The sequence below is a fragment of the Morus notabilis genome, unplaced genomic scaffold (assembly GCF_000414095.1).
Source record: "Morus notabilis unplaced genomic scaffold, ASM41409v2 Scaffold720, whole genome shotgun sequence".
Lineage (NCBI taxonomy): Eukaryota > Viridiplantae > Streptophyta > Magnoliopsida > Rosales > Moraceae > Morus > Morus notabilis.
Genome location: NW_010367011.1, coordinates 332,987 through 348,190, shown reverse-complemented (window position 1 = coordinate 348,190; position 15,204 = coordinate 332,987). Strand labels below are relative to the sequence as shown.

At 37.0% G+C, this 15,204-nt stretch overlaps 1 protein-coding gene and 1 long non-coding RNA gene across 2 annotated transcripts; one reads left to right on the top strand and one right to left on the bottom strand.

Moving 5' to 3' along the window:
* Nucleotides 1-1,541: 1,541 nt before the first annotated feature.
* LOC21396426 (folate transporter 1, chloroplastic) lies at nt 1,542-13,664 on the top strand. Its single transcript, XM_024174433.1, has 12 exons — nt 1,542-1,553; nt 1,634-1,941; nt 2,035-2,111; nt 2,217-2,293; nt 2,437-2,530; nt 2,715-2,808; nt 11,740-11,813; nt 12,061-12,174; nt 12,556-12,627; nt 12,958-12,978; nt 13,062-13,129; nt 13,472-13,664. The coding sequence occupies exons 2-12, from the start codon at nt 1,827-1,829 to the stop codon at nt 13,602-13,604; spliced, it is 939 nt and encodes a 312-aa protein (XP_024030201.1). The 5' UTR covers nt 1,542-1,553; nt 1,634-1,826; the 3' UTR covers nt 13,605-13,664.
* A 29-nt stretch (nt 13,665-13,693) lies between these two features.
* Nucleotides 13,694-15,203, bottom strand: LOC112094165. Its single transcript, XR_002903398.1, has 3 exons — nt 15,145-15,203; nt 14,247-14,547; nt 13,694-14,158 (listed from the first exon to the last, which is right to left on the bottom strand). It is a non-coding gene; the product is annotated as an uncharacterized LOC112094165 (long non-coding RNA).
* Nucleotide 15,204: the final 1 nt, after the last annotated feature.

Here is a 15,204-nt window from a genome sequence, read left to right as displayed (position 1 = left end):
ACTTAATAGGCCATGGTTAGAAAAAGTTAATAAATAGGCTATTTAGGTGTAAATTTAGATTTACATCCTTTTGAATTTTCAAAAATATCCTTAAATTAAAAAAATTAACATTCTGATTAGAAGAAAAGCCTTTTCATATCATTCACTCTCTCGTCCTCCTTCTTTACTCTGCATAACACTCTCTCCTCTCTCTCTTCTTGCACGAGACACTCTCTCCTCTGATCTCACTCTTTTTCTTTCTCCTCTCCTTCTTTATATATATCTCTCTTTTTTTTGTTTGATATCAATATTCTCCCTTTCCATTCTCTCTCTCCCGTGAGTTCTTAAGGCGTAAAGATCTGTCAAACCGCTCAACCCAAATCAAATAGAACTAAATCGGTAATTATTTTTGAATTATTAAACAGTTTAGTCAGTTTTTTAAGCAGTTTGGTTTGTGACTTAAAATATTTATTATTTATTTTAGTTTTTATTAGTCATAATAAATGTTATACACTTATAAAATGCACCTTATTACATTTTTATTGGTTTGTATTAAGACTTTAAATGGTGAGCTTTTAGACATTTGCTATTTTGGAGTTATATTTTAAACTTAATTTTTATTTTATTTTATGAATTAACCACTTTATAATTTTTGTGAATTATAGAAACCTTTTTTTAGTCTTAAGCTCAAATTGCTTAAACTGTTTATGAGTGATTTGATTTAATTTGATTTTTGTCAAAAAAAAAACCGCCTAAACCACCCAAAAGAATTTTTTTTTTTTGGTTTGGTTAGTGGTTTTTACCAAAAAAAAGGCCAAAATCGACTGTGAAGATCACTAAAGTCCATGCCAAATCCCCGATTCTATTGTCGACGCTATAACGACTATTATCTGCAAAGCCTGCTTGTTGTAATCTAAGATCGTTTCTTCAGGTGGAGTACCAAGAAAGGGACTCTCTCGTCGTTGAGCTCCATCGCTGTTGATACCTGACGTGACGGCGAATCACCATGATCTCTGATATCTCTGTGGCGACATCACGAGAACTCAACTAGATGCCAAAATTGTGAAATGGAGCTTGTTGCGAAATCGTGAAGCTCGTAACGATGTCGTCATTGGAGTCAACATCAGCATCGTCGTCAGTCTCTAGGTAATCAAGAATCTCTATGGAAAATAGAAAGACACAAGGAGAGATAGATATGAAAGTAGAGAGAGTTTCAGGGAAGAGAAGGAAGAGAAAAGTAGAGAAAAAAAAGAAAAAGTGTAAAATTAAAATTAAAAAGTTTAAAATTAAAATTAGCATATTAATTTTAATAATTCATAAATACACTATTTACTTATAAAAGTCATAAAAACTGGTCTATTCACCATAATTACCCTTAAAATTTTAATCAGTACCCGTATCCATTTTAATTATTTTTTTTATAAAAAATATACATAAATTAAAATAATTTTAAATTATAATTCCGCATCCATCAATTAAATGTAAAATTACGGTCTCTAGGCATTGCATCGAACACAAAAAATTGCACGAGTTTGCACGTGGACTTTCCCTCAGGCAACGATCAAAACGACAGCGTACGCACATCCTTCTCTTTGAGTTGACGGCTTTCTTCTTTTCAACCTCCAAGCTTTCCCTCTTGACACTGTTCAGGTAGTGCTGAAGCTCGAAAAACGACGCCGTCTCACGGCCCTCTCTGCATCTTCCAAACAAATCAGATTTCCCACCCTTCACAACAGACTCCACTACTTGATCCCCATCAACTCTTCAACTCTCTCTCTCCGAAAATGTTGGAACCTTAAAAGAACCAACTTTCGAACGTTAAAAAAGAAAAATTGGTCTAATCGCCAATGTCGGCGTCATCGGAGAAGTGGCAGTGGGAAAACGCCACCGCTGGCGCCGTCGCAGGCTTTGCCACCGTCGCCGCCATGCACCCTCTCGATGTCGTCCGTACCAGGTTTCAAGGTATATCAGAAAAAGAAAAAAAGAATTCAGATTCCTTTTTTTTTTTTTTTTTTTTTTTTTGGGTATTGAATTGATTTACATTTGGGTGTACAGTTAACGATGGGAGAGTTTCGAATATTCCAACTTACAAGAACACCGCTAACGCGATTTTCACCATTGCTCGCTCCGAGGCAAGTTCTGGCTCATCTTCTCTTTCTTTCTTTCTTAGCTTAGGGCTTTGAATTTGATCTTGACTAAAAATTCTTTCTGAATGTTGTCATTAATCTGCGTTGCAGGGCTTGAGAGGGCTTTACGCCGGATTTTCTCCTGCAGTTCTTGGGTCGACAGTTTCATGGGGTTTGTATTTCTTCTTGTAAGTACAATACATAAAAATGGTGGTTGTGAGTTTGTGTCATTCTACTTTATGTTTTGTTTATCTGAGTTTATATATTTTTTTTAATGCTTAAAATGCTGAATTTAGATTTGTATGAACCAAAAAGTTTACTGAATTTGTAGCTATGATAGAGCCAAACAAAGGTATTCTAGAAACAGGGCAGAGAAACTAAGCCCTGGTCATCATCTTGCTTCTGCTGCAGAAGCTGGGGCTTTGGTGAGTCTTCTAACTTCTCTACCAAGGAAAGAAAAACAGTTCTCTGGCATTCTGCCGATATTATATATATATATATATATATTTCCACCTCTTCTGATGGACTTTGTTGAGTTCTGTATTCCTTTCAACGGTTGAGTGTAATGCTGCTTTGCGGATTGATAATTGTAACTTGTGTTTTTACCAGGTTTGTTTGTGCACAAATCCCATTTGGCTGGTGAAAACAAGATTGCAGCTTCAGAATCCTCTTCATCAGACTCGACCATATTCTGGGTTCTATGGTCTGCTTTCGCATCTTACATTAACTTCCTAGTAGTGTGCCCTCTGAGATGTTCCTTTCCTAGTGAGTCATTAAACTTTGGCCCCAAATAGTATCAATCGTAATTAAAGCTAATTGTTTCCTCTTGCACTAAGAAACTTCTATCGCCCTAGCTTTCTCATAGAATTGTACCATTGCCATAAGTTTGTTTTTCCTAGATGCTTAAGTTTTTGTGGAATAAAATGATGCAAAAAAGATGTCAAGCATGATATGCTTAGCCTATTTCTTCTATCTATCATTTCTTAAGTGCTATAGGTTTTTTTCTCCCACCCCTCCAGAAGCACTCTATGAAGTTAGAATTTCATACCATTACTTTCTATTGATGGTGGCTCTTTAGATATTTAAAAGGAAAAAGAAAAAGCCCAAATAAAAAAGCCCGAATGAGAGAATGACCGAATAGAAATCTCATTGGGAAACTTAAAATGAAGTTCTCAATGAGATTCAGAGTATAACACATCATAATATCAAAAATATAAAAAAGGAAAAGAAGTTTAGATCTACTTCTTGTGAAGCAGGTCAAACTTGTTGGTAGCAATTGATTCGGTGGAAAGACCCAGAAGCCCAAGAAGCTCATTGATGTCCTTCAATTCTCTTTGCTCAATTGGAAGGGAGCTCTGAATCCATCTGTAGTAGGTGTGATTCAGAGCACAATAGCTTGAGCCGTTTGAGATCAGAATATTTAGCTTCAGGGCGAGCAATCTCCTTCGAGAGATGACTTTTATCACCGGGATTGGAAGTTAATTTACTGTTTTGTATTGGAAATCACGAATGAATTTAGTCAACTCTTGAATCCTTTGATTGGAAATCTCTTCCTTCTTTCGAGATGCAGATTCTTAGAGCAGAGCGTTCCTTGATTGATCTTTTAAAGAAGATATCTGCTCCTTAAAGAAGAGATTTCCTTGTCATCAACAACAGATTTTTCCTTCTGAGTACCATCATAGGCGGAGAGCTTAGTGACCTTGTGTTGTTGTGAATCATTTTCCTTTTGATAATTGGCTAAACTTGATTTCAATTGTGAAAGTTATTAGCTTCGGAAAATGCTTTCCATTTGAGCACAGAAACTTCAGCTTCATGAAGACAACTTCTCATTGGATTCGATCTAGATCAAACTTCGATGAGATCCTTTTCCGCAGATTGAATCTTGTCAACAACCACCTGAGCAGTAGCATGAAGTTGTGGGATGTGGCAAACAACAAGTGTGCTAATTAAATACAAGAAAGCAAAATGTAAAACAAAATGGAAATCAAGATGGCAACTTAATGAAAATTTGGGTGAAGAAAACACTCAACAGATTAATCAACAAGTGGGGTAGGAACAAAGGGCATTGTGGCAGCATGAAGGACTAGCTCTCTGCGGGCATAAGGAACGTAGGGAGCAACCTCACTTGGAACGATGGTGGGATTGAAATTATCGGAAGTGGTGAAAATGACTTGGGAAGAAAAAGGGGCATTGGACTGAAGGGGAGATTTCCACTTTCATTTGAAAGTGAGTTGATTCATTCGCCTGGAGAGTCAACTTGTGACCCAGGTACGTTAGAAGAGGGAGTGGTTAAGAACTTCGAAATATTAGGAGAAACAAGAAATAGGCTAGAAAGAGAAATGGGTGATTGAGATAGATTCTGAACTACGGGAGTAGATAAAAGTGCCTGAGAGGAAACAAAAATAGGAGTTTGAGAGACAGAAATAGATGAAACATGAATAGACCAACGATCAAAAGTAGAGGAAACGGGGATTTCATGACCTTGAGATTGATTTGCGCAAAGAACAATGTTTGGAATAGGAGGGCGATACAAATCTATGAGATTCTCCTCCGAAACTTCTCCTGAAATTTTTTGTTTTTTATTTGGAGGTTCAACTTCAGGAGAGTCGGTGACAGTGACTTCGAATTTGGACCTTTAGGAACTTCAGCTTGAGAATCAGAACCTTGAGGAACTTCAACTTGGGGTTTCGGGTCCTCTGGAACTTCAGTCTACAATTTTGGTTAAGGATTTTTTGATCCTCAGATGGAGTGGGATTCTCAGAAAGACCGGATAGGGCTTTAAGAAGTTTGGTAGAATTACAAGTCTCCTTCTGAGGGCGTTTTGATCTAGAGGATTTATCGGAAAGATTTGGTGAAGAGTTTTTGAGTTTTTCCTTCTTCTGCATCCTCGCTTTTTCCAAGACAAAGATTTTGGGAAATTCAATTGTTACCCAATGGGAAAATTGAGATTTGGCTTCGTCAAGGTAGGAGAAATCGTTATTTAGGTGTGTGGGGGAAATGCTTTTCAAGAAAGCAAAGTTGTAACCCTCAGGATGGAGGAGACAAGTTAAGTCGGTGTAAGGAGATTCACTCAATTTCCACAAAAGCTCTTGATGGAGATCATTATCGGGAATGTCGGGAGGTAGGGATGGCCTCTGGAAATAAGAAATGATTCAAAAAAATAATAATGAGGAAGGAATTTTAAAGAAAAGGAAGCATAAAAAAAAAAAAATCAAGCCTACGGGTAATGGAACAGGGAGAGCAAAAGGATAACCCCAGTTTTCCTTTAGGCAGAGAAGATTTTGACTCCATGCTTTTTCAGAGTTGATAGTACCAAAAAAAAAGGTTATTATGAAGATGAAAGGTGTTTATAGCAGGAATTCGAGGAGATGGCAGAGGAAAAAGGAAAAACACTGCTTCTTTTTTATTCACACACATTCAACCTCTACATTAGTCTCTTTATATAGGAGAGACCGGCTGGTTTAAATAAGAAAAACAATCATAACAAATAAAAGACAAATCACATAGAATATCATAAAACAACTAATCCCTAGTCTCTAGGAATATTCGTTTTGAATCAGCTGCAAATCCTCCTAAACAGCTACAAATCCTCCTCCATAATTGTCCTATATTCGGTAACACTCTCCCTCAAGTTGTGTAATATATGTTGTACATACCCAACTTGTCTACTAATTTTTCAAAGATGGGTTTAGCTAATCCTTTGGTCAGGACATCAACCACTTGTTGAGTAGTAGGAACATAGGACATGCAAATAGTTCATTCTTCTATTTTTTCTTTGATAAAATGCCGATCGACTTCCACATGCTTGGTCCTGTCATGACGAACAGGATTGTGTGAGATATTTATGGCTGCCTTGTTATCACAATAGACACGTAGTGGTAGCATAACTCCAACTTTAAGTTCATCTAGCAACATTTTCAGCCACAAAACCTTGCAAAGTCCGTGAGCTACCGATCTCAATTCTGCTTCAGCACTGCTTCTAGCAACTACTGTTTGCTTCTTGCTTCTCCATGTAACCAGATTTCCCCATACGAGTGTACAGTATCCAGAAGTAGACCTCCTATCCTCAATAGCTCCTGCCCAATCCGCATCTGTAAAGACCTCTATCGGTTTAGCCCATTCAAAAAGCTGGCCATAGTTGCTTCTCGATCCTCCTCCACGTTAGCTCTAATCATTGCCATCTCCATCTCCTTAAAATACTCATCAACACTCCGGTTACCTTGATGGAGACCTTGCAGCTTGAGGTATAAATCTCGATAGTAGTGGCTTGGTACAAACCGTCGCCTCATCACCCTTTTTACCTCCTCCCAAGTTTCAATAGGGCGTTCTCCGTTTCGCCTCCTATTGGTGCATACTTGGTCCCACCACACAATAGCATAATCAGTAAATTCAATGGCAGCAAGTTTTACCTTCTTTAGTTCGGAGTAGTGGTGACAGTCGAAAACCAACTCCATCTTCTTTTCCCACTCGAGATATGCTTCCGGATCACTTTTCCCTTGAAACACAGGGATTTTCATCTTGATACTTCCCAAGTTGTTATCCGCTTGGTCCCTAGCTTTTCTATTCCGTCCATATCTCCTATGGCTGCCCACTGACATTCTATCAAACTCGTCCTCTAAATTTTCCCCTTCGAACTCTCCATTATCCTCCACCTCCTTTTGAGGCATCACGTTCTTCCTTGGAGCATTCGGTGGTGGTTTAATCTGCGGTGTTCCCTCTTCCACCCTATCTAAACTCTCATGTAGGTGTTCGAGCTCCACCCTCATGATCCGTTTCATCTCCCCCATTAACGCTTGTATTTGCACATTCGTGATAACAGTAGGTGGAATCTCTTCGCGTGTGTTTTTCTCCGGTTCCTGCGACATGATTAAAAAAAAAGGGAGTGTTTCTCTCGAAGACTAACTTATTCAAACCACTCGTGTTTCACTCCAGTTAATTTTGGCTTTTACCCTCTAATAAGCTCACACACTCTGCCTTTTTCCCCTCGTATTCTTCTTTTAGTTCTTTCAAAACTAAACTAACAATAAGAAAAGGACTTCAAGTAGTCAATCAAGTCAAGACTTAATCCAAACAAATTGAAATATTGTCATGAAAAAATTTTTTTTTTTTTTTTTTGACACTCAAACTTTAAAGGCTCTGAAACTATGAAAAATAAGCTTTTTTGGGCTCCAAAAACAGGGTCACTGGGCTTTCCCAGGTGAAGATTGTAGGACTCGAAAAGATCTTCGATTTGATATATTATACGTCCCGTAATGATCCCTGGATCAAAAGTTATAGCAGTTTTCGTGAGGTTGCCTTTTTTTTTTTTTTTGAAATTTTTTTTTTTGACTTTGTAAAACCCTAGTTGAATTCGAATTCAACAATAGGGTTTGGACTCAAGCTCTAAACAATGACTAGCAACAATCGCAATTTTTTTTTTTTTTTTGCGAATTCAAAACCCTAACCCTAATTGGGGCGAAATTTTTTTTTTCTAAGAAAATAAAAAAAACGCAATTAAACAAGGACAAAGGATAGCAAAACTTGACGATCCTAAGCTCTGATCCGAACCCCGCCAACGATGTGACGAAACCCGTAGCCAAATATGGAATACGATCCAAGATCTTCAAGAACTGATGGAAACCGCGACCTGTTGCTTAGCAAAGCAAGAACCCTGGTATGGTGAAGACGCCACAAACGAGTATGGAAATTCGTTTGATAAGTCAAGTTTGAACGCCACAAGGAAACCTTGATAAGTTCGGAATAGTTTCTTCAAGAACACAAGAAGAATATCTCACAAAGTGAATGAAAATCAAAACTTTTTATTAATTTCGTTTTTCAGCCTTTAAATAGCCAAAAACAAGCTGAAAAGGTTTAAAAATTGAAAAGTCCTATTCTATCTTTAATGAGATAGAAGCCTAAAATAAGATAAACCTAAAAACAAGATAAACGCAAGCCTAAAGCTTATCCTAGGGAAGGAATCCGAATTTGACTCCAACTCCTTCCTAAAAAACGCCTAAAAACTTATCCTAGGGAAGGAATCCGAATTTGAATCTAATTCCTTCCTTAAAAACGCCTAAGATGTAATTTAAATGTTTAAATTGAAACTTAAACCCAAAAAGATAGAATTATGATAAAATCAACTCTTTATCCTCAATTTGACTTGGTCCCTTGTTGGAAATTGCGCCTAAGCCTCTTGGAATATGCAAGTTGGCCATGCAATTGGCTTGATGGACGTTTAAGGTTGATTGTCTTTCTTCCGGATTGACTTTGATGGCTATGTTCTCATCACAAGTTGGGCATGATGGATATCTTTGCACCAACTTGAGGGGGAGTGTCGGTAAATTAGGAATATTGGGTTAGGATTTGATTATTAGAGATTTGAATAAATTAGGAAAGTTATATCCTAGGATCAAGTGATAGAATAAAATCCCTGATTATATGGGATCCTAGAGTTAGCTGTGTATTGTCTTCTTTTCTATTTAAAGGTGTTTTATTCCTCTGTAATGTATACAATGAATAAGAGAGTTCTCTCCTTTCTTCCTCCATGAATATCTATATAATTCTATCCCCTATTCGCTTAATCTCAACTACGTCATCATTCACAGTTTTGTCCACTAGAATACCAACTCCATTGTGATTCCTTTCCCAACCAGTATACCATAACTTGTGTCCTAAATTTCTAATCTTCTTTGCTTTCTCTCATGTCCACTTCGTTTCCTGTAAGCATAACATGTTAATTCTTCTAATTACCATAACATCTACTAACTCCATAGATCTACCTGTTAAAGAACCTACATTCCAACTACCTAAACGAATTTTCCTATCATGGGCTAGCTCTGCCCCTTGCACACATCTATGAATGTGCAAGGGCCCCCCTTGCATATTTTTCACCATACCCGGGGCCCGACATGGCGCATGGGCTCGTTTTCCCCCCCGCACACGTCCATGAATGTGTGAAGACCCCCCTTGCCTATTGAACACTATACCCGGGGCCCGGCATAGCGTGTCGCACGTAGGGAATGCCCCAACAGATTTTATGTAAGTGAAATCCATGAGAGTGACTTATTTTTATGCTGGCCGTCAACTACCGCAACCCTCCTCCTTTACCTGGGCTTGGGACCGGCTATACAATCGTATAGGTGGAGTTAATCTAAGAGATCTAGACAATCTGAGAAATTATGAGAATAAAATATCACGATATTCGTGATTTCCAACAGCGAAGCAAACTGCAAAAAACTTGTTTTTGATACATGAAGCTTTTGGCATAAAAGTCTTCAAACTGTGACAAGGAGTATTGATTTTGTTTTTCAATATCCCTATTAGTGTCTATATTAAAAGAGATAGGATCAAGGCAGTAATCAGTGTTCTGGATCCAAGAACCATCGGGCTTGCGAAAATTGGGAATCCAATCACACTATTAGGGAATGAGGGATTGTGACCTCCAGGATTAATGGGGGGCGGTGCGGGCAAAGCAAGGGGAGTGGAAACTACTGGACAAAAGGTAAAAGGACTAGTATGATCCATAGAATGATGAGAATACGCGGACTTAGAAGGTCGAGAATAAGGATGATGATGAGAAGGGGAAAGTTGAGGATGATTTGTCATGCTCATGTTGGATTGAGAGGTTTTGGGAATGGAGTATAACAATTGAGTATTGTCCGAGTTTAAAGGTGGGGAGTGTTGGAATTAGAGGGCTGCAAAGCATTAGAATGGTCGGAAGACACGTTAGCATCACTAGGAGGTTTCGCAGAAATCAGGATTGCATGGATGGGCACAGAGGTTTTGAGAACTTTCGAGCATTCATAGTCAATAGGAAGATTTGGAGAATTAAGAAAGAGAGCGCGGAAATGTTCGTCAATTATTCTAGAGAGAGCATATGAAGAAAGCAACTTCTGAGCATTAAGGAGTTTTTTAAGTGCAATCTTTGGAAGATAATGATATCAATCAACATGAACATTTCTATTAAGTTGGTCGGGGATTTCAACATCAACAGGGCCAAGATGATTTAGAAGAAGAGTTTATGGATCGGAACGCCAAAAGCCTTGAACACGAATAACATATTTGTCCCAACTAGAAGGTTCAAAAAAATCAAAGTTAGAAAATAAATGTCAATCACTAAGCAGACGGAAGTAGTAAAAGATGAATGGATTCAGCATCAACTAAGGTCATAAACCTCAAAAATATCATCTAGGGAGAATTCAAAACCTTTAATGGAATTTGCCAAATAGGCACATGAAAGAATATGAAAACTGGCAAGCAGAAGTTGAAAAGGGCAAATCTGAAGAGTTGAAAAGAAATCGAGAATCAAAGATGGAAGAGGGAATATGAGAACTCAAAGGTGCTCAATATAGAACATACCATCTTCAGGATCTATGGATTCACCAATAATTAAGTAGGCAGAATCAAGAACAGTCGAAAGGGCGACATTCACAGGAATTTGACACTCGAGATGGAGACTTTCAAAGGAAGAATCAGACCCAGACATGATGAAATTAAAAAAACTGAGATTGACAGTATTGAAGGAAACAGAGAATCAGAGAAGAAAATTTGTTGTTTTCCTTTTAAATTTGAAAGAATTCCAACTTTGTAAGGAAAAATAGGGCTGATGTGGGGATGAGAATTGAACAACTCCAAAACGATGTCGCATAAGTTAAAAGCATACAACGACGTTCCAACTAAAAGAAGAAAGAATTCAAAAGCCACGTGGAAGATTAAATGAGAAATAGAGGGGTTGTTCTTTTGCAACGAAACTCAGAAAAAGTTTGAACTCGAGTTATAACTTTATTCAAGTTCATGTTCTTTTGTAAAATTTGAGTTTGAACTTGAGTTTGGGGTTAAACTCGAGTTCAAGTTTCCCCTTCAACTCGAGTTCATAAACTCGAACTCATGCTAATGAATAGTATTTTTTCTATTATTAAAAATGTTATAAATTTTTCGTTTTAATTCTGATTGAGATGATTTTTTTTTTATGCATTCACAACGAAAAGACAAATAAAACCCCACCCATATACCATATACCCTATTAAAATTTTTCATCACTATTGAGTTTTTATTAAAATACTATCTAAATACAAATTTAAGTTTTGACCAATCCAAACACAAACTCAAAAAAATTCTCAATTCAAATCATAACTCAAATGTGCACATCTAAACACAAACTCAAGTTACAACTTCAACTCAAGTTATAACTCAAACTCAACTCAAGATCATCACTCAAGTCACCCTAACTCAAAAATGCAAAAGAACAACCCCAGAATCTTCCGAACTAAACTTATAAGTTGACGTGGAAAGGAATTTCAGAATAAAAGCTCAAAACAGAGAAATAGAAATCTATAAATACCTGTACCCCAATAGAGAAAGGGATCTTTTTCGCCATTTCTTGTAGTCTTACTAGAATTCAGAGAGAGAGAGAGAGAATAATTCTTGAGAATCAAAAGAGTTTTGGAGTCAAGACAAAATTTGACTCCAGCACTCCTCTTTTCATTTGCTAACCTGCGTTTGATTAGATACTTTCCTGTTCCTAGTTGGCAATGCTGAGTCTTAGTAGGAGCACATATTAAGGTGAAGGCTGGGTTCGCGACTTCTCTTGTATGCATAGTATGTCTTTACTTTGTATATAATATATCCAACTCCTTTTTGTTTTATAACGCTCCAGATGCCTTGAGAACCATTATGAGAGAGGAAGGATGGATTGCACTTTATAGGGGGATCGTTCCTGGGCTTTTTCTGGTATGCTGTAGATATACTTGCATGTCCTTCCAATTGATCGTCAGTCATTGTTATTGTTTTAATTTTCTGGCTCTAGAAGATACCTATTTAACGGATAAATTAGTGTTCAGTTATACGTAGATGACTATTTGTAGTACATGCTTCTTTGCTTGGGATTAATTTATTGAGACAAAAAAAAAGGAAAGAAAACATTTTTGTCCTTGCTTGTTTGGCTATTTTGCTACTTATAGGTCTTGTGTTGTTTCAGCAGGTTTCTCATGGTGCTATACAATTCACAGCTTATGAGGAACTTCGTAAAGTCCTTATTGACTTAAAGTCTGGGAAAAACACAGAAAAGTCCGGAAGTTCTGATACACCTTTGGTAGGTTGCTGAGTCTAGTCTATGATATTGAAGTTCTGCAACATGTTTTTGCTCCATTTACCAATCGTTCTACATAGTGCTGGAAAACTGTTTATGTAAACATTCCTCACGAGTATAATATTTGGCATAGAGATCTTTTTTGAATGTTTGGAGATACGTCTATTTGTGTATAAATGCATATTCAAGTTGGTCAATATATTAAGGCTCTTCAAGTTTTGGGACCAAGATTCCAATATTATTTGTTGTAATGTGTTTTAGCAAGCGTCCATTATAAAACTGAGTGAAAAAAGTTATTTTCAAGTAACAAAGAACCTTTTTTAGTGTTTTTCTTTTTGGTTAATGCTCAAATGTATACAAGTCCTTATATAGCTTCTTTAACAGAACTCATTTGATTACGCTGCTTTGGGAGCATCCTCCAAGATTGTTGCCATGCTCCTGTCGTATCCATTCCAGGTTAGCATTCCTTCATAGTGATGGCTTACAAATATATATATATATATATATATTAATATATATATTTGTTTTTGATACCCAGAAATCTCTTGAGCCCACTTTGTGGGCCGAGTTGGAAACCGGAGCCAACCTTACAATCTTTAAAAGACAGGAAACTATGGCTTTTGTCATGTAGGTGCCCATGAGGCGGTTTGAATCCCATACCTTTGGGAGCAAACCAAAGGCTTGACCATTCCAACCCACACCCCAAAGGGTGATGGTTTACAAACATATACGGTCGTTTTTTTCATTAATTATTGCTTATGCTGTTGCGTTCACTTTTCTTTTCAGGTCATACGAGCTCGGTTGCAGGTATAATACTAAATGTACATAATCTGTAATACTCTCTCTTTTGTATTTCATAATAACTTGGTTATATTCCTTTTCCTCTGCAGCAACGACCTTGCAATGAGGGAGTTCCAAGATATATGGATAGCCTGCATGTCGTGAAGGATACTGCAAGGTAAGAATGAAGTCCCTCCCCCAATAAATAATCATATTGACAAAGAATAAAAACATCTCTCTTTATGATTCCACTTATCCTGTGATTTTTTTTCCCAGCAAATATACATACATACATATATATATATATATATATATATATATCCTGTGATTTTTTGGGGGGCTCTGTAGAAATGATACAGATTATGGATGTCAAGAATGTATTATGTCTAAATTTTGTGGATTCTGTAAAACTAGAATTACTTTTTTGTCCCAGCTTTTGTACCCCTTGATATTATGTTTTTACTTTTGAAATCTTTTTTTTGCCCCCCTTCATTTTGATTTGTTGTGTTGGGGCTTGCAGATTTGAAGGTCTTAGAGGCTTTTACAGAGGCATCACACCAAACCTCCTGAAAAATGTTCCCGCAGCTTCAATAACGTTTATTGTATATGAAAATGTCCTAAATCTGTTAAAATCGGCAAGAAGGAAGCATTAAATTGATAATTATCAGAGTGAATTTTGGTATAAAATTATTTGCAAGTTTTTCAATATTTTATGTTAGCAACTGAGATTTTTTTTGGAACACAGTTATTATCCATAACTGGCGTAGAAGTGTATTCCTGAGTTGTTAAGAACTTATTGCAAGTACATTTCCTTAGCTGCGCAAGAACATTCTCACCAGCAATAAAATACATATCAAAAAATTTCTGTACTATCTCAGTTAAAGTATCAACTAATACATCTCCACATTGAGATCTCTTTCTCTTTTACCTTCCTGATGCTAATAGTGTTGAAGTTGTTTGCATGCTAGGACCGCCAATACTTGCAGTATCCATGTGCTCATCAGACATGAGCAATGGATCATAATCAAGATCATTTTTTGTTTCTTTATCAATGTCATCAACCATATTAGTTAATCCCATTGCACCTTGTCCATTAGCACGATCCTTTCCAAACACAAGTCCTAACTCATCATAATAAGGAATCGGCTTGTTTTTTAAGCCTTTCACAGTTGGGTGACTTTTTTAAGCCTTTCACAGTTGGGTGACTCTGTAATAGATATGGAATGTAAATTAAACATTAAAATAGCCTAATATACTAAAACTTGAAATTTATAACCGGTTAAAAAAATACTAACCTTAATCCACTCATCAAACATATCTTTCCCAACCACAATGCATTTATCCTTATCATTCCAACCAAAGCCACTACTGACAGGGCCTAACATTTCAATTACACGAGAATCAATGTGTGGTTGTGCTTTAAGCCCACATTGGGGAATCTTTTCATTCATTATTTTCTTCAATTGTTGTAAGTAACCAGACATAACGTATCATTATCCTTTCCATTTTCTACTATTAGCCATATCCAATAAACACTCTACTAGCTTTGAATCTTCCAATGCAGTCCATTGATGCTTCCTTACATTAGCATCCATTCTGTGTACACAACAACAATGTCATACATATTTATTAAAAATCACAACAACAATAACATACATATTTATTATGAATCACAATAATAATACTCAGATCTCAAACATTTTGCCAAGACTTGACCAATACTCAGTAAACGACATAACGTTTTGCCAAACTACAAACAAATTCATATTACAAGGAAACAACAGGTCACTCCAAGCAACGCACAGAAAAGAAGAAGAAGACGAAGATATAATCCACCAAAGAATTCATAGCTAAATTGTTTTCTGGGTTTATGTAATATATATTATATATATATATGTAATATATGTATATGTGTGATCCCCAGAAATGTAATATACGTTTTCTGGGTTTTGAGTGTTCCCCAGAAAAGAGCCGCCGCCAGACGCCGTTCCGGTTCAACCCCAGAAGCGCCGACGACATCTTCTCCGAGTTTTTCGGGTTTTCGAGCCCCTTCGGACGAGGAAGCACGAGGGGTTCTTCGAGATTCTCAAGTGGGATTTTCGGAGACGACATTTTCAGGTTTTCTCAAGTTCAGATCAAAAAAATTATCACAAATCGTGAAAGAAAAATTTTTCACAAAAAAAGGAATCATACTCTGGTGATGGCGGCAGAGGAAAGTCCGGTAACGGCGTGGCGGATCGGAAGGCGACGGCC

Bases quoted from the DNA above. Each gene is read 5' to 3' on its own strand.
- LOC21396426 (XM_024174433.1), top strand. From the start codon at position 1,827: ATGTCGGCGTCATCGGAGAAGTGGCAGTGGGAAAACGCCACCGCTGGC. The intron at 2,112-2,216 runs GCAAGTTCTGGC...TCTGCGTTGCAG, and splicing joins TCACCATTGCTCGCTCCGAG to GGCTTGAGAGGGCTTTACGC. The intron at 2,809-11,739 runs GTCTGCTTTCGC...ATAACGCTCCAG, and splicing joins ACCATATTCTGGGTTCTATG to ATGCCTTGAGAACCATTATG.